At 42.6% G+C, this 25,801-nt stretch overlaps 1 protein-coding gene across 1 annotated transcript; it reads left to right on the forward strand.

Annotated features, from left to right (window-relative positions):
* Positions 1 to 400: 400 nt before the first annotated feature.
* LOC126263453 (trypsin alpha-4-like) lies at positions 401 to 24,955 on the forward strand. Its single transcript, XM_049960546.1, has 2 exons — positions 401 to 766; positions 24,566 to 24,955. Exons 1-2 carry the CDS (start codon positions 401 to 403, stop codon positions 24,953 to 24,955), a joined length of 756 nt encoding a protein of 251 aa, XP_049816503.1.
* The last annotated feature ends 846 nt before the right edge of the window (positions 24,956 to 25,801 follow it).

Consider the following 25,801-nt stretch of genomic DNA (forward strand, 5'->3'; position numbering starts at 1 on the left):
GTTGTTCCAGTTTAACGGAATAGCAAGTGGGTTGAACTGGATTTGTATGGAGGCCGGAGAAGTTCTAGAGTAGTCCATGCAGTTGTGAAAAGGCAATGGGAATGGGTGGCGTAGTAGTAAGGGCATCTGCCTAGTTAGAAGGAGACCTGAGTTCGAATTCTGGCCTTGGTACAAATTTTCATTCATTTCTCCAATCAAAACAGGTGCCCGGACAATGGCGAAAGAATCGGAAGTACTACTTTGCCTCGGAAAATAACATGCCATCTAAGCATCGACCAGATAACAGTTTTTGGACGGAAATTGCATCCATTAATTAGCGATGCGACACCGTGACATCAGCACAAATGTGTGACTCCGATATAAAAGTAAGGCACGTCTAGCACATAGTGTAGTCGTCGTGATGTTGCGAGTTATCGTCTTGGTTCTGTCGCTGCCGTCCTGTGGAGTGACCGCGCCTAGCGTGGTCAGATTTCGGACCGGAGGCGGCGGCCGAATAATTGGGGGGACCCCCGCCGACATCGCCGATTACCCATGGATGGTCTCCTTCCAAAACGCGGGCTCGCACTTCTGCGGAGCGTCTATCATCAGCAGCAACTGGGTGCTGACCGCCGCCCACTGTCTGTATGACCTGAATATCGCCGTGGTGACCGTAAGAGCGGCGACGTCTATCCGTGATAGCGGCGGTGTCGCGCTCGCGGCTTCGTACGGTGCGCTGCACGAACGGTTCTCCCTGGAAACAGTCGACTGCGATATTGCCGTAATACAGGTGGGTTTACACGGACTACAGGTCTTTAAGAGGCCACTCACGTATAGATGAACACAAAACGTACTCTTCAACACATGCTCCCTATTTAATTTTGTTGTTCTCTTATCCATCTAACTTTCGTTCATTACGACTACTTTCATGGTCGCAGCCCAACTGAGAATAAATTCCTTAAAAATGTATGAAATTAGTTGTAAAACAGACTAGATCGCGAAGACACATTTATTACGCGATGACGGGTTTCGATCATCACATGGTCACTTTCAGACCTTCAAAACTGTATTTATGGACAACCGATGTACATGGAAGGTGAATTGTTGAATGACTATAATAAACAACAGATAATCAATTAGAGCAAGTGATTATAGTCATTTTGCGTTACTGATCCATGTGCAGCCATTGCTCATCAACCTGTCTCTAAGGCCTTAAGATGATCATGTGATACTCGAAACGCTACCTTCTTATTTCCTGCTTTTGCTGTCTACACTGTTTTATAGTTAATTCCAAATAATATACTTTGATCGCTGTCTGCAGCAATTTTTTCAAAAATAGTTACAACCTGGTGTGTCTGTAGAACGGGAATTCCCCAAATAAATACTTTGTGAACTTTTCACTCACCAGTAAATCTCTCCTTCAGAAATATCATCGTCATACTCCTATTCATTTCCGTGTTATGCATCTTTGCCTATTCTACATCTACATCTGCATGAGTACTCGCCAATTAACACTTAAGTACCTCACTTAATGTTCATCGAACAACCTTCAGACACTTTCTCTAGTATTAAACTCTCGAATTGTTCGAGGAAAAATTTAACACTTACACCTTCCGGTGCGACCTCTGACTTCTCTGTTATTACAATAATCATTTCTCCTTGTGTATGTGAGCGTCAACAAAATATATTCCCCTTCGGAGGAGAAAGTTGACGATTGAAATTTGTGAGAAAATTTCGCCGCAACGAAAATCGCTTTTATATTAATACGTAGTAATAATTGCCCGTTTCACGTGTCATATTCATGACACTGTCTCCCAGTTGAGCAGTAATTCAAATCAAGCTGCCCTTTCGATGTCCTCCGTCAATCCTATCTGGTAAGGTTGCCATACCGCACAACATTACTCCATAACAAGACGAACAGTGTAGTGTAGGCAGTCTCTTTCATACACCTGTTCCATCTTCATAGTGTTCTGCAATTAAAATGCCGTCTTCACCTTCTCCATATCCTTATCTATGTGATCGTTCCAATCTAAGGTGTTCGTATATGTAACCTCTGTATATTTAGTTCAATTGACAGCCTTCACATTTGTGTGCTTTATAAAGTAGCAAAAATTTAACAGATTTCTTTTAGTACTCATATAGATGATCTCACACGTTCATTATTTAGAGTGAATTGCCTCTTTTCGCATAATACAGGTACTAGTCTAAATTATTTGGCGTTTGGATTTGATCTTCTAATGACTTTACTAGACGATAAATGACGGCTTAATCTACAAAAAATCTAATAGGTTGCCCAAATTGTCTTGTAAATCGTTGATATAGATTAGGAACAGTAGAGGGCGAATAAAGTGTCTTTGGGGACCGCCAGATATCACTTCTCTTTCATTCGATGACTTTCCGTCAACTGTACAAGATGAGAACTTGCTGCCGATTACGAATCCAGCCGCACAGGAGAGACGACACCTCTTATGAGACTGCTTGTGAGGAACGGTGTCAAAAGCATTCTGGAGATCGAGAAATATGAACTCATTTTGAGATCCCATGCCGATAGCCCTCCCATGACTATAACATGCGTTCGTTTTTTTCGAATCAAGAGCTAGCTGTGTATCACAAGAAAGTTATTTTCTGATTCTGTGTTGACTATGTATCAGTAGATCGTTTTCTTCGGGGTAATTGTAGATTGTTTACTTCGAGGTATTTCATAATGTCCGAATAAAAAATCCTACTGCATATGGACATCTGTTATTTGGATTTGTAATTCAGTGAATTACTTCTACTTCCTCTTCTAGTATTAGTGTCATTTGCGCAAATTTTCAGTCTATGGGTACGGATCTTTTGACCAGAAAGCGATTGTATGTGATTGATAAGAATTCCGTATATGATTGCTAAGAAATGTGTAATAATTACTTCGTCTTCTTTGGTGATGGAATTCTGAAAAACTGTCTATAATAACCCTGTCTTAGTGACACTGCCATGGCAACATTAACATTTCTATCGTAACAAAAAATGAAAACACCTACAGCCGTCCTTATGATTTTATTTTATTTTGTCGCTACCAGTTTCAACGCTTCATTGCGACAAAATAAAATCAAATCATAATGACGGCTGTAGGTGTTTTCATTTTTTGTCACGATAGTAAACGGCCGTAGTCCCAGAGGCCTCCAGATAAAATGATGGACATACGGAAGATTAAAATTTCTGTCGCGCAGTAAACGTATTGATTTTTTGCTCGATTTCATAGAGGAAACTATCCCACACTGAAGTCCGTGCTAAGTTCTGAGCTTCTGCACATCGCCAGTTTTGAAGATGCTGGGCATGATCGTTCCGTTGTTCCCGCAAAAGTCTTCTGACCAGTTTTGTATACCACGGCGATCAGTTCCGCCTCTTATGTATTAGTTGGCATATATATATATTGGTGTCTGTTATATTAATTGTAATTTAAGCCAAATCTGGTCTACGGCTACATAGTTTGTTTTTAAGGTGTTGGTGGAAATTTATCAGCTTCAATAAATAGATATATTTCCATTTATTTTTGCTCGGCTTTGAAGTTAAGGCATTCAGTCTCTCTACAACGGCTTTCTTGTCACCAATCCTTGTATTCGTTATGATGCTCGGCTTTTGCTCAGGTTTACTTATTGCTAAAATGTTAAGTGTTCGCAATCATTTACAATTCGAGTGAGCCCGTGAAGTAAACGCTCGAGATAACTTTCTGAGAAAAAATGTAGAACGATTTAGAAAGTGGTTTCACATGTAATTTCACCAGCATATCGCGAGTAGACTGAAACTACCACATACTACAATTCTAAGAGTTCATTATCTGTACGATATGAGATTCATGTTTTCTTTGAACTTTTAGGAACTATGTCTTCTGAGTCTAGGGGGTCGATAAAAATATCTGGTTATTAATTTTGGAGGAGTATGACATCTACTCATACTGTCTACTTCAATTTCACGACTAGATAAACTACTTCTCACAGAAACAAATGCTCAACCACCAACTGCCTTTACTCTGTCCTTTCTGAGCGCCCTTATGTTCTTTATAAAAACTACACCTAAAATTATATCCAGTTTTAGTCAGCTGTCAATAAATGCAAATGAGGTTTATTCCTTTTTATTAGAATTTGGAGCTGCGGTTCTTTTCCAACAAATCCACGATATGAAACTTCCTGGCAGATTAAAACTGTGTGCCCGACCGAGACTCGAACTCGGGACCTTTGCCTTTCGCGGGCACGTGCTCTACCAACTGAGCTACCGAAGCACGACTCACGTCCGGTACCCACAGCTTTACTTCTGCCAGTATCTCGTCTCCTACCTTCCAAACTTTACAGAAGTTCTCCTGCGAATCTTGCAGAACTAGCACTCCTGAAAGAAAGGATATAGCGGAGACATGGCTTAGCCACAGCCTGGGGGATGTTTCCAGAATGAGATTTTCACTCTGCAGCGGAGTGTGCGCTGATATGAAACTTCCTGGCAGATTAAAACTGTGTGCCCGACCGAGACTCGAACTCGGGACCTTTGCCTTTCGCGGGCAAGTGCTCTACCAACTGAGCTACCGAAGCACGACTCACGCCCGGTACCCACAGCTTGCCCGCGAAAGGCAAAGGTCCCGAGTTCGAGTCTCGGTCGGGCACACAGTTTTAATCTGCCAGGAAGTTTCATATCAGCGCACACTCCGCTGCAGAGTGAAAATCTCATTCTGGAAATCCACGATAATTTGCAACTATAATACCGATTGTACCTAGGTCTGATTTCGTCCTGTGCTTGCCTTGCTTCCTTTGAGATTGAAACCATTTTCGTACATTCCCTTGTCTCTCCTAAAGAACCACCAAGTCCACTGCAAAACAGCCACACCAACGCGTGTAGCCCCCTCCTGTGTTAACCGATCTCTGGCCTATCAAGCCTGTTCCTATGTCAAGCAATGTAAAGCTCATCGCATCATATCCTCCGTCGTCGCCGTGTGGGGTAGACACGCGGTCTAGGGCGCGCAGCTCTCGCCGTCGGAGGTTCGAGTTCTCCCTCTTGCATGCGTGTGTGTGTGGTCTTCAGCGTAAGTTGTTTAAGCTAGATTAAGTAGTGCGTAAGCCGAGGAACCTATGGTCTCAACAATTTGGTCCAATAGGAACGTAAAACAAATTTACAAATAGCCTACGTGGTAGTGGTATTCTTCTACCAGTGTATCTGTAGCCATAGGTTTTCCTTGCAATCCGCTTTTGACCTTAAAAAATTGCATGACTTTCCTACGTTTTCTGTGCTGTTGGATCTTTTCAACTACTTACGGACCATATAGCTCATTTCGTATCTCACCGTTCCTCTTATGATCTTATAATTTGTACCCTGACGAAGATCTCAAAGGCTCATTTATGCTACTGAAATTCTCTGTAGTGGTTCGAACATCATTGCTTCGGCTCTGTAGAATAGTAGGGGTACAGTCATAGTATTACACACAGAAGAGCCAATGAAACTGTTACACCTGCCTAACATCATGTAGGGCCCCACGAGCACGCAGAAATGCCGCAGTACGACGTGGCAGGGACTCGCGTAATGTCTGAAATAGTGGTGGAGGGAACTGACACATGAAATCTGGAGGGCTGTCCATAAATACGTAAGAGGACGAGGGGTGGAGACCTCTTCTGAATAGGACGTTGCAAGGAATCCCAGATATACTCAATAATGTTCAAGTCTGGGGAGTGTGGTGGCCATCGGAAAAGTTTAAACTCAGACGAATGTTCCTTGAGACATTCTGTAGCAATTCTGGACACGTGAGGTCCCGCATTATCCTTCTCAAATTGCCCAGGTCCGACGGAATTGACACTGGACGTGAACGGACGCAGGTGATCGGGCAGGATGCTTACGTACGTGTCACCTGTAAGAGTCGTATCTAGATGTATCCGGAGTCCCATGTCACTCCAACTGTACACGCTCCAACCATTACAGAGACTCCAACAGCTTGAAGAGTCCCATGATGAATATGCAGGGTCCATAGATTCAGATGTTGCATCCATAACCATACACGTCCATCCGTTCGATAGAATCGTCCGACTACTCAACACGTATGCAGTCATCAACAGTCCAATGTCGGTATTGACGGGCTCAGGAGAGGCGTAAATCTTTGAGTCGTGCAGTAATCAAGAGTACACGAGTGGGTCTTTGGCTCCGAGAGCGCATATCATGATGTTTCTTTGGATTCAAATCTGCAGCAATTTGCGGGAGGGTTGCACTTCTGTCAAGTTTATCGATTCTCTCCAGTCGTCGTTGGTCCTGTTCTTCCAAGATCTTTTTCCGGCAGCAGCGATGTCGCAGGTTTGATGTTTGTTTACGTTCCTGATATTCACGGTACACTTGTGGAACGGTCGTATGGGAAAATCCACACTTCACGCTACCTCGGAGATGCTGTGTCCCATCGCTCGTGAGCCGACTATAATACCACGTTCGAACTGATTTAAATCTTAATAATCTGCCACTGCAGCAACAGTAGCCGACCAAACAACTGTGCCAGACACTTGATGTCTTATATAGTCGTTGCCGACCGCAGCACTGTATGCTGCCTGTTTACATTTCTATAAGAGCTTCTTTGGCGCTTCAGAGTTGTGTAGTGAACTGAGGCGCTACCTGCGTCACTATTTGTTCTGGATTGTTCTCTCCGTAGTTCCAAACATGTTTAAGTACCTTTCCAAGTTCTATACAGGACCGTTACCGTAAGGCATAATCATAAAAAGTGTTACAGTTCAGGTATTTACATCTGCGTGCCTGTTTCAATATTTTCTTCTGTACTATGAATTTTGCTAAGAGATGTTTTTTTTTACTACAAAAGAATGTGGTTAAATTAGATTTATTTGCGGTGATATACAAGGTTCATGCATCTAGTTGTAGGGTGCCTATTGTATTAGAGAGTACAACTTGGTCATCTCGTTACCATACCATAAACTAAAAAAAAGCGAACACCAACGAGGATTTATGCACATTAGTCACAAATTGATATTCATACAGTCGGCCACTGTGGACGAGCGGTTCTAGGCGCTTCACTCAGGAACCGCGCTGCTACTGCAAACACAGAAACTTCCTGATGCTAACACTAACGTAGATACTGGTGCAGAGGCACAACTTAGAAGTAAACTAGGTAACTAATACGATACTCAGATGGTGGTAATACCTTTCATTGAAGAAAAAATTGCCATCACAATTTCCAGTCCCAAAACTGGAAAGGCACTTGGTGCGGATGGCGTTTACCCTGAGGTCGCGCGGATGGTAGGTCCAATGATAAAGCCATATTACACAGCATTACTAAACGAGGCTTTGCGAATAAGTAGGATCCCGACGGTATGGAATACAGCAAGAGTAACAGCGATTAACAAGGAGAAGGGTAAAGTCCTGAAATCACTGAAAATCTATAAATCTATTTGTCTATTATACGTCTTGACAAAAGTTCAAGAGCGCTCGCTCTGTGGCCGCGCACACGGAGCTGTATGGTGTAAACCAGTATTCATGTGAAATCAGAAAAGAGAAATGTGTAGATTATGGTGCTACCAGAGCTCTTCAGATTGTAGAAAATTCGACAGGGATCCATTTGATAATCTTTAGTGGCCTGCGATGTTTGCACGCATCCGAGATCTCGGTCCTTCAGATGTCTGTGTAAGAGGAGCTGTGTAGATTACTGTAGTGACCGTAACAGCAAGTGGCTTGCGGGCCAGAGCAAGATAATCAAGGGCTGGCGTCAAGGTTCCATATGCGTTTCATTGTTCTTCGATATTACTACTGAAGCCCTGAAATACGGGGCGGACACTATTGAAACTGTTGTTGCATGCGCAGATGACATCGTACTAGTTGTGTCGGCAGACTATACGGAGGGACTTGAGAAAAAGACGAATGATATGCTTGCTCAGATGCATCATTGGTGCAAGGGCAACAAACTTACTACAGCTATTCATAAAACCACATACATACTTCTGAAGGAAAATTTTGTCTTTTCATAAATCTTTCCCTGAGGCTAGGACGGAATCCCTTTAAAGCACAGCTCTGTTCGGCATTTTTCTAGACGAGGAAAGGAACTTTCCAGAACATTTAAAAACTGTTACTCAGAAACCGGCTGAAATTACACATAAGACCACCCGTACTGGCACTGCTGATTATAAATTATCGCGGCATGTGGTGCGGTCATATCACGAACTTATCTTCAACGCCATAGTGGGCTTCGCTGGCAGCGTCTGAGCGCATCGCCTTAGAGAAGGCAGCTACATACCAATAGGCAACGGCCTTGCCGCAGTGGATACACCGGTTCCCGTGAGATCACCGAAATTAAGCGCTGTCGGGCGTGGTCAGCACTTGGATAGGTAACTATCCAGCCGCCATGCGCTGTCGCCATTTTTTGGGGTGCACTCAGCCTCGTGATGCCAATTGAGGAGCTAATCGACCGAACAGTAGCGGCTCCGGTCAAAGAAAACCATCGTAAACGACGGGGAGAGCGGTGTGCTGACACACGCCCCTCTCATCCGCATCCTCAACTGAGGATGATACGGCGGTCGGATGGTCCCGATGGGCCACTTGTGGCCTGAAGACGGAGTGCTTTACATAACAATATTGCGACGAATTAAACGGAGCGTAATTCTGGGATTAATCGGTGCCTTTCACACCACACCTGTCGAGGGATTACTGGTCATTATCGGGATACGTCCGATGGATATCGTTGGACGTTACAGGGCAGCACTATGTTGGTTACGGGGTGGACAATATGATCATGTGTACGAGATCACAAAAACAGAAAAAATACATTTACGACTCTAAAAGTTATATGAATGGCATCCTGACTGAGACACTAGAAGCACTGCAAGGTGGGTTCACAATAAGTTCCCAAGCATCAGAAATGGGATTAATCTTTGTGACATTCCTCTATCCAAGATACGGTGCACCTATTAACACGTCACGGTCCGTATCCCAAATATTTGCATCGAGTGGAATGTAACAATACATCAATGTGTGTATGTAAAGAGGAACGTATCGCTGATAAGGATTTTTTCAGTTGCCCCTTTCTAAGGTGGAGAGAGACTGCAGACAATTTGACTCCGATCTCGAAATTGTATGTGACCTAAACTTGTGGACTAGAGTCAATATGTGATTCTTGAGTTTCTCCCGGTATATTTGATAATCAAAATATCCACGGGTGTGCTGCCGGTCTACAGTGTCCAACGGGCACAATATTTCGGCGATCATACATGTCACCATCATCAGGTGAACTGACGGACTGAGCTCCTGTGAACGTGCCGGCACGGAGATCCGTACACTATGACTGCTCAGGGGGAACTGGGTTCGGTCGCGGCGGCGGCCGATTTAAATACCCTCCGCCCGCGGCGCGCTCACTCCGCCGTCCGCGCCCCGCGCCACGGTCGCGCGGTGGAACAGATTGCGACGGCGTCTGAGATGACGTCGGTGTGATGGCTCTGTCCGCCGTGGTCGTCACAACTATACATTTGCTCGATTTACTCTTGATTGACCCAATCGCTGGTTCCCAAGCCTTGGACTGATGACCTTAGAAGTTTAGTCCCATAGTGCTCAGAGCCAACCCAAGCCTCATAAACCGTGGCTGTGGCTATATTCTTAGCAAGGCTTTGGTTGGCTCTGAGCACTATGGGACTTAACTTCTAAGGTCATCAGTCCAAGGCTTGGGAACCAGCGATTGGGTCAATCAAGAGTAAATCGAGCAAATGTATAGTTGTGACGACCACGGCGGACAGAGCCATCACACCGACGTCATCTCAGACGCCGTCGCAATCTGTTCCTCCGCGCGACCGTGGCGCGGGGCGCGGACGGCGGAGTGAGCGCGCCGCGGGCGGAGGGTATTTAAATCGGCCGCCGCCGCGACCGAATCCAGTTCCCCCTGAGCAGCCATAGTGTACGGATCTCCGTGCCGGCACGTTCACAGGAGCTCAGTCCGTCAGTTCACCTGATGATGGCGACATGTATGATCGCCGAAATATTGTGCCCGTTGGACACTGTAGACCGGCAGTACACCCGTGGATATTTTTATTAGAGTCAATATGAATACTCATAGAATATCCAAGAGGCAGCTGCTTAACGTTCAGTCTATAATATCAAGTTGACGCTCTGAATATCAAAATAACGTCAACAGGTCACAAGAAGCGTCACAGATAATGAAAGACACATATAAATATAATTAAGTGATGTATAGGGTATTTCCGTAAGAGAGTGCAAAAATGTACAGGACGTAGAGAGCGCTCCACTGAGCAGTTTGAGGTAGGGACCTGGGGTCGAAGAAAGTCAGCTTAAGGAGTAAATAGGAATGCAATACATCTTTATTTACATTAGTTACAATTAACTGCAAATACCGTAACTGAAACAACGAACGTACCATTTATACTGCTGAAACTGATGGCCATGAACCTCAATACAAGCTCGACATCGTGGAATACGATTCTGATGCTCCCTGACAAATATCCCTGGTGTGTTTCGAATCACATCACAGACTGCAAACTTTCTGGCAACCAACTCCATTTCCGTATCCACTGGAGTGTCACACACAAGTAAATAAACAATAGAGTTCGTATAAACGTGTACGTTTGTTATATGTAAATAAGCTGGAAAACAGTAATGCTAGACATAGCGGTAGACAAGTTTTCTTCCATCTCTACTTAACATGGCTTCTCCGACCCCAAGTTTCCTACCTCAAATTGTTGTGTGGAGCATTCTATATGCCCTGTTACATTTTTGCACGCTCTTACGGAAACGCTCTGTATATTAAAAGAAAAGTGAAAAGTAAGAATGCTATCGCCATCAACACAGGTATGCGTGGATTTGAGGATTGCAGAAACATGCACATAACTGTGTGGGGCAACGCAGAATTGTGCAGCAACAACAGGATCAGAATTATGTATACTTGCAGTTAGTTGACTGCCAGTAACATATCTAGTAGTATAAGATGGAAGTTCCTCACTTGGCATTTGAGTTAATTTATTTTATTTTATTTTTTTCAATTGATCCTTATTTTAATTTTCTGTTTTTTTATACATTAATGTTACCAGTTCCTACTGTTAACAGAATTTATTACTGTATACGAAATCTCGGTAATACTAGCGTGTTGTTTGCTTCAGTATCTTCATTCAGTCCGACCTATCGTTTTTCAAAACACAGGAGTAGTACTAAAGAATAGATGGCACTAGTGTCCTTTATGAAGTCTCCTTCACAGATGAACCACACTTTCCTAAAATTCTCCAAAAAGCCGAAGTCGGTCGTTTTCCTTCCCTACTCATACTTACATGCTCGTTCCAATTCATATCGCTTTGCAGCATTACGTTGTAAATTTAAGCGATATGACTGTGTTTAGCAGCACACTACTAAAGACGGATTCGAACATTAGGGGAATTTGTCTATCCTGCGCATCTGCACCAATCTACACTTTTCTACAATTAGAGCTAGTTGAAATTCGACGCACTAGAAGTTTTGTCTCAGTTATCTTGTACATCCCCCCCCCCCCCCCCCAAAGTCACTCAGCGACGTCAGCTTCCTGTACACCGTAGCATTATTGGAAAATAGCCACAGATTGCTGCTCACCCTGTCCTTCTGACGATACCCTTGTCTCGAACACTCGCTGTCGAGGACAGCGTAGTGGGTACTATTACTCCAGAAGGCGTCTAGCCGCTCACATATGTGGCACCTCATTCGATATGCCTGTAGTGGAGCACCGTGTTAAACGCTTTTTGGAAATCTATGAATAATGAATCTGCCTGCTGCCCTTCATTCATGATTCGCACTTTATCACGTAAGAAAAGACAAGCTGTGTTTCACAAGTGCGATGCTTTCCAAAACCGTACTGATTTGTAAACAGAAGCATTCCCGTGGCAAGGAAATTCATAATATTTTAACCCAGAACATGTTTAAGAATCCTACAGCAAAACCGATGATATGGCTATTGGTCCGTAATTTTGCGGGTCCGTTCTTTTACCCTTTTTATACACTAGCACTTGTAGCCTTAGAGCAAGCTTTTGAAAATGTTGACTGGAATACTCTCTTGCAAATTCTGAAGGTGGCAGGGGTAAAATAAAGGGAGCGAAACGCTATTTAAAATTTGCACAGAAACCACATCGCAGTTATGAGAGTGGAGGGGCATGGAAGGGAAGCAGTGGTTGGGAAGGGAGTGAGACAGGGTTGTAGCCTATCCCAAATGTTATTCAATCTGTATATTGAGCAAGCAGTAAAGGGAACAAAATAAAAATTCGGAGTAGTTTTTGAAATTCATGGAGAATAAATAAAAATTTTGAGGTTCACCGATGACATTGTAATTCTCCTAGAGACAGCAAAGGACTTGGAAAACCATTTGAACAGAATGGACAGTGTCTTGAAAGGAGGATATAAGATGAACATCAACAAAAGCAAAACGAGGATAATGGAATGTAATCAAATTATGTCGGGTGATGATGAGGAATTAGATTAGGAAATGGGACTCTGAAAGTAGTAGATGAGTTTTACTATTTCGGGAGCAAAATAACTGATGATGGTCGAAGTAGAGAGGATATAAAATATCGACTGGCAATGGCAAGCAAAGCGTTTCTGGAGAAGAGAAATTTGTTAACGTCGAATATAGATTTAAGTGTCAGGAAGTCGTTTCTGAAACTATTTGTATGGATGATAGCCATGTATGGGAGTGAAACATGGACGATAAATAGTTTGGACAAGAAAAGAATAGAAGCTTTCGAAATGTGTTGCTACAGAAGAATGCTGAAGGTTAAACAGGTAGATCACGTAACTTATGAGGAGGTATTGAATAGAATAGGGAGAAGAGAAATTTGTGGCACAACTTGACTAGAAGAAAAGATCGGTTCATAGGACATGTTCGGAGGCATCAAGAGATCACCAATTTAGTATTGGAGGGCAGCGTGGAGGGTAAAAATCGTAGAGGGAGACCAACAGATGAATACACTAAGCATATTCAGAAGGATGTAGGTTGCAGTAGGTACTGGGAGATGAAGAAGCAGGCACAGGATACAGTAGCATGGAAAGCTGCATCTTTGGACTGAAGACCACAACAGCAACATACACATGACTAAGCTGCTCTTTATTACAGCAGCCAGGGACTTTACGCTCGGCGAGAGATTCGCGAAAAAATGCGAGATAATTCAGGAGTCCATAACGTAGATATTCTTTGTTACACCGAACTGGTATTCCATCCGGACCTGGCTGTCTGTTTGTTTTCCACTCATACCAGTGGTCTAGGGGTTCACCGGCACGGTATTTAAGCGTGTTCCGTTAGAGTGTTAGTTGCCCTCTCTAATAAAAAAACTGAATTAATCGATCAACAACGACCTCAAACCGAAGTCTTACAACGCCTGCCCCGAGCAGATGCAACGAACGAAAGCGAACTAAGTTAAAAAAAAGGGGGGGGGGTACCGTCTTTGATTTATAAGCAAAACGTATTCAGTCCCGGGTTCGAATCCTGCCACTGCTTGTATTTTGATTTAAAATCAGCAATGGCAGCCAAAGACTTCCGACATAAGAAGTCACCCTCACTCTGCCAACGGCCTTGTCAAAGAGGGAGGGGGAAGGGACTGAGTTTAAGGGCACTCTCTTGTACAGGGGTGGGAAACTGGCACTAAAGGCGGAAGAATCAGCAATGACCAACGGCATGAGGATGCAGAAGGCCATTGAAACCACTGAATTAAAGAGACGTTAAGTGCATCCACAGAAAATGTGGCCTGTAAATGAAGAAGGGTCATGATGATCTCTCCATTGGCAAGATTCCGGAATAGTCCTCCATTCTGATCTCCGGGAGGCGACTGCCAAGGGGGACGTTACCATGAGAGAAAGATTGGATAATCGAAGGATAACGTTCTACAAGTCGCGGCGTGGAATGTCGGAAGCTTGAACGTGTTAGGGAAACCAGAAAATTTGAAAAAGAAAATCAGTAAAGTGGAAAGAAGACAAGGATTTCTGGTCAGATGATTATATGAGAATATCAACAGTAGCAGAAAATGTTATTTCTGGAGTAGGATTAGTTATGAATGGGAAGGTAGGGCAGAAAGTGTGTTTATGTGAACGTTTAAGGTCGTTCTTATAAGAATTGACAGCAAACCAAAACCGACAACGATAGTTCAGGTATAAATACCGACGTCGCAAGTTACAGATGAAGAGATAGAGAAAGTATATGAGAATATTGAAAGGGTAATACAGTATTTAAAGGGGTATGGAAACCTAATAGCCATGGGGGATTGGAATACAATTGTAGGGGAAGGAGTAGAAAAAAAAGGTTACAGGAGCATACGGGCTTGGTACAAGGGATGAGAGTTGAGAAAGACTAATTTAATTCTGTAACAATGAACCATGGACCTTGCCGTTGGTGGGGAGGCTTGCGTGCCTCAGCGATACAGATAGCCGTACCGTAGGTACAACCACAACGGAGGGGTATCTGTTGAGAGGCCAGACAAACGTGTGGTTCCTGAAGAGGGGCAGCAGCCTTTTCAGTAGTTGCAAGGGCAACAGTCTGGATGATTGACTGATCTGGCCTTGTAACAATAACCAAAACGGCCTTGCTGTGCTGGTACTGCGAACGGCTGAAAGCAAGGGGAAACTACGGCCGTAATTTTTCCCGAGGGCATGCAGCTTTACTGTATGATTAAATGATGATGGCGTCCTCTTGGGTAAAATATTCCGGAGGTAAAATAGTCCCCCATTCGGATCTCCGGGCGGGGACTACTCAAGAGGATGTCGTTATCAGGAGAAAGAAAACTGGCGTTCTATGGATCGGAGCGTGGAATGTCAGATCCCTTAATCGGGCAGGTAGGTTAGAAAATTTAAAAAGGGAAATGGATAGGTTAAAGTTAGATATAGTGGGAATTAGTGAAGTTCGGTGGCAGGAGGAACAAGACTTCTGGTCAGGTGACTACAGGGTTATCAACACAAAGTCAAATAGGGGTAATGCAGGAGTAGGTTTAATAATGAATAGGAAAATAGGAATGCGGGTAAGCTACTACAAACAGCATAGTGAACGCATTATTGTGGCCAAGATAGATACGAAGCCCACACCTACTACAGTAGTACAAGTTTATATGCCAACTAGCTCTGCAGATGACGAAGAAATTGAAGAAATGTACGATGAAATAAAAGAAATTATTCAGATAGTGAAGGGAGACGAAAATTTAATAGTCATGGGTGACTGGAATTCGAGTGTAGGAAAAGGGAGAGAAGGAAACGTAGTAGGTGAATATGGATTGGGGCTAAGAAATGAAAGAGGAAGCCGCCTGGTAGAATTTTGCACAGAGCACAACTTAATCACAGCTAACACTTGGTTTAAGAATCATGATAGAAGGTTGTATACATGGAAGAACCCTGGAGATACTAAAAGGTATCAGATAGATTATATAATTGTAAGACAGAGATTTAGGAACCAGGTTTTAAATTGTAAGACATTTCCAGGGGCAGATGTGGACTCTGACCACAATCTATTGGTTATGACCTGTAGATTAAAACTGAAGAAACTGCAAAAAGGTGGGAATTTAAGGAGATGGGACCTGGATAAACTGAAAGAACCAGAGGTTGTAGAGAGTTTCAGGGAGAGCATAAGGGAACAATTGACAGGAATGGGGGAAAGATATACAGTAGAAGAGGAATGGGTAGCTTTGAGGGATGAAGTAGTGAAAGCAGCAGAGGATCAAATAGGTAAAAAGACGAGGGCTAGTAGAAATCCTTGGGTAACAGAAGAAATATTGAATTTAATTGATGAAAGGAGAAAATATAAAAATGCAGTAAATGAAGCAGGCAAAAAGGAATACAAACGTCTCAAAAATGAGATCGACAGGAAGTGCAAAATGGCTAAGCAGGGATGGCTAGAGGACAAATGTAAGGATGTAGAGGCTTGTCTCACTAGGGGTAAGATAGATACTGCCTACAGGAAAATTAAAGAGACCTTTGGAGAGAAGAGAACCACTTGTATGAATATCAAGAGCTCAGATGGCAACCCAGTTCTAAGCAAAGAAGGGAAGGCAGAAAGGTGGAAGGAGTATATAGAGGGTCTATACAAGGGCGATGTACTTGAGGACAATATTATGGAAATGGAAGAGGATGTAGATGAAGATGAAATGGGAGATACGATACTGCGTGAAGAGTTCGACAGAGCACTGAAAGACCTGAGTCGAAACAAGGCCCCCGGAGTAGACAACATTCCATTGGAACTACTGACGGCCTTGGGAGAGCCAGTCCTGACAAAACTCTACCATCTGGTGAGCAAGATGTATGAAACAGGTGAAATACCCTCAGACTTCAAGAAGAATATAATAATTCCAATCCCAAAGAAAGCAGGTGTTGACAGATGTGAAAATTACCGGACAATCAGTTTAATAAGCCACAGCTGCAAAATACTAACACGAATTCTTTACAGACGAATGGAAAAACTAGTAGAAGCCGGCCTCGGGGATGATCAGTTTGGATTCCGTAGAAATACTGGAACACGTGAGGCAATACTGACCTTACGACTTATCTTAGAAGAAAGATTAAGGAAAGGCAAACCTACGTATCTAGCATTTGTAGACTTAGAGAAAGCTTTTGACAATGTTGACTGGAATACTCTCTTTCAAATTCTAAAGGTGGCAGGGGTAAAATACAGGGAGCGAAACGCTATTTACAATTTGTACAGAAACCAGATGGCAGTTATAAGAGTTGAGGGACATGAAAGGGAAGCAGCGGTTGGGAAGGGAGTAAGACAGGGTTGTAGCCTCTCCCCGATGTTATTCAATCTGTATATTGAGCAAGCAGTAAAGGAAACAAAAGAAAAATTTGGAGTAGGTATTAAAATCCATGGAGAAGAAATAAAAACTTTGAGGTTCGCCGACGACATTGTAATTCTGTCAGAGACAGCAAAGGACTTGGAAGAGCAGTTGAACGGAATGGATGGTGTCTTGAAGGGAGGATATAAGATGAACATCAACAAAAGCAAAACGAGGATAATGGAATGTAGTCGAATTAAGTCGGGTGATGTTGAGCGTATTAGATTAGGAAATGAGACACTTAAAGTAGTAAAGGAGTTTTGCTATTTGGGGAGCAAAATTACTGATGATGGTCGAAGTAGAGAGGATATAAAATGTAGACTGGCAATGGCAAGGAAAGCGTTTCTGAAGAAGAGAAATTTGTTAACATCGAGTATAGATTTAAGTGTCAGGAAGTCATTTCTGAAAGTATTTGTATGGAGTGTAGCCATGTATGGAAGTGAAACATGGACGGTAAATAGTTTGGACAAGAAGAGAATAGAAGCTTTCGAAATGTGGTGCTACAGAAGAATGCTCAAGATTAGATGGGTATATCACATAACTAATGAGGAGGTACTGAATAGGATTGGGGAGAAGAGGAGTTTGTGGCACAACTTGACCAGAAGAAGGGATCGGTTGGTAGGACATGTTCTGAGGCATCAAGGGATCACCAATTTAGTATTGGAGGGCAGCGTGGAGGGTAAAAATCGTAGGGGGAGACCAAGAGATGAATACACTAAGCAGATTCAGAAGGATGTAGGTTGCAGTAGGTACTGGGAGATGAAGAAGCTTGCACAGGATAGAGTAGCATGGAGAGCTGCATCAAACCAGTCTCAGGACTGAAGACCACAACAACAACAACAACAACAACAAGTTTGAGCTAGTAATAGCGAATACCCTGTTCAAGAATCACAAGAGGAGGAGGTATACTTGGAAAAGGCCGGGTGATTTTGGAAGGTTTCAGTTACATTGCATCGAGAGATATAAACTCAGATCACAATATAGTAGTGATGAAGTGTAGGTTGAAGTTTAAGACATTAGTCAGGAATAACCAATACGCAAAGAAATGAGATACGAAAGTACTAAGGAATGACTAGATACGCTTGAAGTTCTCTAACGCTATAGATACAGCAATAAGGAATAGCTCAGTAGGCAGTACAATTGAAGAGGAATGGACATCTCTGAAAAGGGCTATCACAGAAGTTGGGAAGAAAAACATAGGTACAAAGAAGGTAACTGCGAAGAAAGCATGGGTAACAGAAGAATTATATCAGTTGATTGATGAAAGGAGAAAGTACTAAAAAGTTCCGGGAAACTCAGGAATACAGAAATACAAGTCTTTGAGGAATGAAATAAATAGGAAGTGCAGGGAGGCTAAGACGAAATGGCTGCAGGAAACACGTGAAGACATCGAAAAAGAACTGACTGTCGAAAGGACGGAGTCAGCATACAGGAAAGTCAAAACAACCTTCGGTCACATTAAAAGCAAGGGTGGTAACATTAAGAGTGAAACGAGAATTCCAATATTAAATGCAGAGAAGAAAGTGGATAGGTGGAAAGAATACACTGAAAGCCACTGTGAGTGGGAAGATTTCTCTGATGTGATACAAGAAGAAACAGAAGTCGATTTAGAAGAGATAGGGGACCCAGTATTAGAATCAGAATTTAAAAGTTCTTTGGAGGACTTAACGTAAAATAAGGCAGAAGGAAAATATAAAATTCCATCAGAATTTCTAAAATCGTTGGGTGAAGTGGCTACAAAACAGCTATTCACGTTGGTGAGTAGAATGTATGAGTCTGGCGACATACCACCTGACTTTCGGAAAAGCATTATCCACACAATTCGGAAGACTGCAAGAGTTGACGAGTGTGAGAATTATCGAACAATCAGCTTAACAGCGTATGTATTCAAGTAGCTTACAAGAATAATATACAGAAGAATGGAAAAGAAAATTGATGATGCGCTAGATGACGATCAGTTTGGCCGTAGGAAATGTAAAAGCACGAGAGACGCAATTGTGGTGTTGCGGGTAATAATGGAAGCAAGACTAAAGAAAAATCAAGAGACGTTCATAGGATCTGTCGACCTGGAAAAAGCGTTCGACAATGTAAAATGGTACAATGTGTTGGAGATTCTGAAAAAGGTAGGGGTAAGCTATAGGGACAGACGGGTCAAATACAATATGTACAACAGCCAATAGGGAACATTAAGAGTGGAAGACCAAGAACAACGTGAGCGTATTTAAAAGGGTGTGAGACAAGGATGTAACCTTTCGCCCCTGCTGTCGAGTCTGTACATCCAGGAAGCAATGATGGAAATAAAAGAAAGGTTCAGGAGTAGAATTAAAATTCAAGGTGAAAGGATATCAATGATACGATTCGCTGATGACATTGCTATCCTGAGTAAAAAGTGAAGAAGAATTACATGATCTGCTAAGCGGAATGAACAGCGTACACAGTATGGATTGAGAGTAAATTGAAGAATGATGAAGGTAATGAGATGTAGTAGAAATGAGAACAACAAGAATCTTAACATCCGGACTGTAGGTCACGAAGTAGATTAAGTTAAGGAATTGAGCCACCTAGGCAGTAAAATAACCAATGACAGACGGATCAAGGAGGATATCAAAAGCAGACTCGCTATGGCAAAAAAGGCATTTCTGGCCGACAGAAGTCTACTAATATCAAATATTGGCTTTAATTTGAGGAAGAAATTTCTGAGAATGTACGGCTGGAGTGTGGCATTATATGGTATTGAAACATGTACTGTGGGAAAACCGGAACAGAAGAGAATCGAAGAATTTGAGATGTGGTGTTACAGACGAATGTTGAAAATAAGGTGGACTGATGAGGTAAGGAATGAGGAGGTTCTACACAGAATCGGAGAGGAAAGAAATATGTGGTAAACATTGGTAAGGAGAAGGGACAGGATGCTAGGACGTTTGTTGAGACATGACGGAATGTCTTCCATGGTACTAGAGGGAATTGTAGTGGGCAAGAACTGTAGAGTGAGACAGAGATTGGAATCCATCTATTACATAATTGTACTGTGGGGACAAAAACCTACTGGCTTGAGGGTCACGGCATGGAGACAGAGAGGGAGAACGAGGAGATAGGAAATGGAAAGAATAGGGAATGGACAGACAGATATGGATGAGGAGAACATGTACGCCCGCATCTCGTGGTCGTGCGGTAGCGTTCTCGCTTCCCACGCCCGGGTTCCCGGGTTCGATTCCCGGCGGGGTCAGGGATTTTCTCTGCCTCGTGATGGCTGGGTGTTGTGTGCTGTCCTTAGGTTAGTTAGGTTTAAGTAGTTCTAAGTTCTAGGGGACTGATGACCATAGATGTTAAGTCCCATAGTGCTCAGAGCCATTTGAACCATTTTTTTGAACGTGTACTGAGGAAGGGATAGTGATGGCAGAGAGTAAAGAGCTACTAAGGGAGGGGAGAGGAGGAGATGGGTGGAGATATGGGGAGGAGGAGATTGACAAAGAAAGGGTTGAGGGTGAGGGAGTGAGTGATGGAGGAGATGCGCTGAGGGATGGGGAAGGAAATGGACAGAGAGAGGGGGAGGAGGAGATGGGCAGAAGGAATAAAGCAAATGACCAGAGAGATGGGCAGGAGGATATGGACAGAGAGGGGGCAGAACAGACGAACAGAGAAAAGGGGATGAAGGAAACGGATTAATCAAATTAAAATACATACTTACTCAGGACAACCCGTGTATTCAGCAAATCGAACATAAATTTACGAATTAAGAAGTCTTTTCTGAACATTAGAGAGTGTAGCCATGTATGGCAGGAAAACATTGACGATAACTATTTCAGACAAGAAAAGCAGAGCAACAGAAGAATGCTAGGCTAAGATAGGCACAACTAAAACCAATTGAGAAGGTCCTGAATCTAAACTCACGTGAAGGAAATTTATGTCGCGGCTTGGCTGTAGTTATTTCGCCGTTGACAGAAAACATTCTAACACTGTGACAGTCACGTATTACTTGTGGAGTGGAAAGTAAAAGTGAAGTGACTGGTGGAACAGCCATCGCTTCGCCTCTGTTACCAGCAATAGCTAACTTTTCCATGGAAAATTTTGAAGAACAGGCCTTGCTTAATGCCTCCTCCATCCATACTTCTTTTTCAAGTACATTGACGTTACGTTATTAATGTGGCACTGCAGTACTTCATTGAAAATAGGGAAAACAGGCATCCGAAAATATGAATTACGGCGGTAGTGGAGAAGGGTGGAAAGTCGACTTTCCTTGATGTGCTGGTGCGAAGGAAAGTAGGTAAACGACCCGGCCACTTTGTGTATCGAAAGACCTGTATCTCCTCCGACGTATCTTTTAGTATCCAGCTATGCTGAACACCCTACTTCACAGAGCTAGGACTATTTCAGACATGGCTACGAGACGAATGATCTCAAGGCGGTGTTAAAAAGGAATGAGTATTGAAATATTTGACAGTTGGTAAAACTGTCAAGAATACTAAGACGCCAGGCCTTACAACAAGGCGGGAGCACCAACACATAAAGCGTCTCGCATTCTGCGGTGCAACTAATGCAGATAGAGACCTGAACAGGTAAAGAATCAAACTGATTTTTTGCATCTCAGAAAAATTAAGGAACTATTAAGAACTGTTAAAGATAATTTCGGCCTGAGATTGCCAGAGATTTATAACATTCCTTGTGAGTGTTGAAGCAGTTACGTGAGTCAGTCGATACGGACTGTTGATGTCGCTGTATGGAACATCAGCTTCACCTGAAGTACAGAGATTTAGAAAAATTAGTGCCTGCTGACGACAGCCTATTAATTAAACATAAGATTATTGTTGATCGCACGAGTATTCTTACCCACTTTTCGCACTTTTGGGACACTGTGTCCGGAGAAGCAGTGAGTATTACACTGTGTGACATAGAGTTCAATAGATACATGGATTACTCACTTCACAATGCACAGCATGCTTACCCAATATGTTCCAAAACGACGCGAATAAAAACGGGATTTTCCGGTTCTTGTACCTCGAGTACTATTGATGATATAAAGAGGGTAAGGTGTTTCGTGTAGCCCTCGGGTGAGGAAACATTTGTATATCCAACAGAATCATCGTCTCAGTGTAATTATCCTACACTCTACGGTCAAAGTTTGAATATTACACACTTCCTCCTGCTTAGTAAAATGGAAGAAATCGGTTTATTGTATCTGATTTGAAGTGGTCTACGGTGGTCTTGAGCGGACGTATGCTAACATCATTAGTTCATGGTCGGTTCCTCGAAAAGCTCCATAAAACAGTTTTTTTCCATATATATGCCGTTATCACCGGACCACAATGCAGCGGAGTATTCCGAGACGGGTAATCACATCAAACGGCTGAAATTTTTACGATATATTCACAAGATACCGATCTTCTACGAACTAGAAAATTGTATTGATGTTTTTATACGTTGCCAAAATACGGAGGTTCGAAGTTACCCTACCTATACAAGAAAACTCTTGTGTAAGAAGTAATGTAAATAAAAAAGCAATTGCAGCAAATTGCTCAGATTTAACGGTATAATCTCTAGGCAATTATCTAGAAGACCAATGTCCCCGTTTTCTGAAATCCTTATGCGTTGTCGGAAACACCTCAAAACCTTGTTTTTTGGGTACCGAGACTCAGCCTCGGATTCCAAGACGGCTATGCACAGCAAATGAATGTATATTTTTACGATGTATTACAAAGATACGGGCCTCCAACTACCTTCAAAATTTTCTTCACGTCTTTATATGTTTCCTAGAAACAGAGGTTCAAATGTACTCGTAGGCTTAAAAGACGCTCTTAAATTGCGGTCTGAGATGAAATCGTAGTTTATAAGCGACGTAGCACGGAGAAATATGCTGCAGTGTCTCCGTTGTTATCTGGGAACCACGTATTGGAGTACTGAAGCACGTGTAAACATTTTTGCACGGAAAATCTGATCTAAGGTGTAAAATTTGTTTTGCGTTATTTCAATTTCACATTAGTAAAGTATCAAAATTTTACTCATTCATTTCTTTTCATATGAGTTACAGACCCTGCTGCAGATGAAAAAGAAGGGAACCAGAGGAAAAATGCTGCTATCGGAGCACAAAAAATGCTAATTTTAAAAACACGTATTGAAAAGTACCACCTGCCTTATCCTGCCTTCTTCGTTACCTTTAAAAAATTCCAAAAATATTAGGCTTGTGTACATATTCGCTCTATTAGATGCCGAGAGAGAAGAAGAACGTGGCAGTGGCAAAGAGACGGAAAATTATAAATACGAGAAGATAGTATGCTATGGCTGCATTGTGCAAAGAGCGAATGAGACAATGGCTGTGTGAGAGGAAGAAAGGGACCCAGTGACAGTGGAATGTAGTTGGTAGTAATAGGATAGTCCTAGGAAAAGAGTGAAGGTGGCAGTGCTATTGGGGCAGGGGGGGTGGGGGGGGGGAGGAATAAAGAGAAAGTGGAAGTTGGTGAGAGCCCTGATAGTGAGAGACAGAGCATATGACAAACGAAAGAATGAGATAATAATAGGAATAGAGAGCAAGAGTGAGAAGATAGTAATGGGACAGATCGAAGTGGACTCTGAATATGACATAGAGGACAATAAAAGAGAGGGAAGAAGGGATAATGACAAGGTGTGGGACTGGAAAAGTGAGTGAGTGGACGGGTACTAGCGACTTACAGTGATGGACTAGTGGGTGTGGATGAGCTACAGTTAGAGGAGCTTGTGGGAGTCTGAAGTGAATTACTTGTAAAAAATGTGCCAACATCTTCGCATGTCGAAATTTTGTTGAAAATTTTCATAGGTGCTGAGGAAGGTAGAATAAGGCAGGTGGCACTCCACTTTTCGATCAGGGTCTTTCATTTTAAACACACGGGAACATATTCACACGTTTTGTGATCCGATAGGAGCATTTTTCCACAGTTAAATAAAACCCGCACGATGAGGCTTCTCATAGCCCACCGTCCAAATGCGAAGGATGTGCACTGCTAGGAACGCTGGATAGAGCTCTCGACGACGGTGATGAAGGTAGTTACCGAAAGCTTGGGTTTTTCTCCGAATTTAACATGACAAGTTAATAGAGAACTTTTCATCCAAGGAATAATCAGTTTGATAATGATGGAAAGCGTCGGGTGGGGGGAATTATGATTGTAGAGGGAGATCTAGGTATGAATGCAGTTTGTAGATTATTGTGTATTCTTGTAGGTGGCAACGCTTCAGATGGAGAGGCTTGCAAAGCATAGACTCGTGTGAAGAGTTGCATCAAACCACTGTTCTGACTAAAGAGCACAGTAACAGCAATGAAAACAATAATAAGGATTACGGAATTTTCGAAAACTGGACAACTATGTGCTTATAGAACTTCATCTCATTGCGAGAGGATTTGGTTTTGAAGGACGCCACAGGAGACATGTCATCTTGTACGAACGAGACCACATACAGAACTTTTTAAAAAAAAGACGTAATACTTATATTTTACCAGATAAACTGAACATCGCATCTCAAGCGGCGATGGGTTTGTTCAAACTAAACGTGGCTGCATTCACAGAGCATGTGAATAAAAGTTTTTACAGTGACTACGTGAGGAGTGCTGTCAAACAAAACTTTATTAATCCTTGTATTACACAGAACATTGGCCATTGGCATATAGATATTTAGCGTGTGATATCTTCGCTGTTGAAGAGTATGATGCTACTAGATCCCCCTTCCCCCCATCTCACAGTCCTCATCCTACTTTTTTCCTTTCTTTAGGTGTCAATATGACGTTGGTGCTACCCTGCCAAGAACATTCAGCTCTATCTCACGTATAATATCTGTAGTTAAATTAATTCGTGTCTCTACCTCAGGTGGATGGGTCTTTCCCGATCGTCAACAACGCAGAGATCGTTGGTCTCCCTGTAGAAGGCTACGACCCACCAGCTGGCATCGCAGTCACCAATACCGGCTGGGGCAACACAGCCACCGAAGGCCCATTGGCCTCCTCACTGATGAAGTTCGACATCAGCGTCATAGGGCGCGTCAGATGCGTGTTCAGGTTCGGCGTCACAGACCGCATGATCTGCGCCGGCGAGTTTGGCAGGAGCACCTGCTACGGTGACTCCGGTGGTCCGCTGGTTAGTGGCACCACGCAAGTCGGCATTGTCTCATGGGGCAGGGAGTACTGCGAGACCGACGGTGGCGTCTACACCAACGTCGGAACGCTCCGCTCTTGGATCACAGCAACTGCTGGCGTCTAATTAACTGTGCTGCACGAGCAGTTGTCGTAACGTCAATCTGTTATCATTGACTTTTATTAGTATTAACATTGCCTACACTCTAACGTAGTATTCTTCTTCGGTAAACAACAGTTAAACTTTATTTTGTTATCTTTTCTGGTTTGATATTACTTTTAAACTTGCTGTTCACCGACCAAAGAGCACCCACATTATATGAATTTACGGCCTGTCAGCGAAATAAACTAACACAATTTTCTCCAGTTTTATGTTCTGTCAAGTGCTTAGATACCTATGAACTTTCGGATGCTTGACCATCTGATATCGTGGGAAACTCCAAAAGATTTTACTAGGATTTACATTTTCGAAGGTTACCTTCACTGTAACAGCTGAAATTAGTTGTGCTAGCCAGCATTCTCGTAGGTTCTCAAACGTAAAATATCAAGAAATTTAAGGTTTTTCATATGCAAAGGAATAAATGATAACATAGAGGGTTCAGAGAAAGAAACATTATTGCTAGCAACATGCAGTCGAGAATTGACACTCTAGAAGACTATATAAATGCCATATTAAAGAAACGAAGTAGTACTTTAAATTAACATGGAAGCAAAACAAGCAAATTACAATGTCAAGATTGTATTATAAGATGAAATATCTTTAAACGATTTCAGTGAAGATAGGGAAGAGTCACAGAAAATTGTGTTCTAGATACAGAACAAAACTGTTTGCATTGTCTATAATGTTGAAGCTAAACATGAACAGGAATGTGATATGTGGGAAAACAATTGTCTCTCAATGTGTATACCTTCCTGAAGTTTTAGAAACGCACTTTATTACGTATTTCCACTTATTCCTTCTAAATTATGTGTA

This window comes from Schistocerca nitens, chromosome 6, assembly GCF_023898315.1.
Source record: "Schistocerca nitens isolate TAMUIC-IGC-003100 chromosome 6, iqSchNite1.1, whole genome shotgun sequence".
Lineage (NCBI taxonomy): Eukaryota > Metazoa > Arthropoda > Insecta > Orthoptera > Acrididae > Schistocerca > Schistocerca nitens.

Excerpts from the sequence above, each read along its gene's own strand:
- LOC126263453 (XM_049960546.1), top strand. The coding sequence starts at position 401 with ATGTTGCGAGTTATCGTCTTGGTTCTGTCGCTGCCGTCCTGTGGAGTG. Across the intron at positions 767-24,565 it reads GCGATATTGCCGTAATACAG|GTGGATGGGTCTTTCCCGAT; the intron begins GTGGGTTTACAC and ends TCTCTACCTCAG.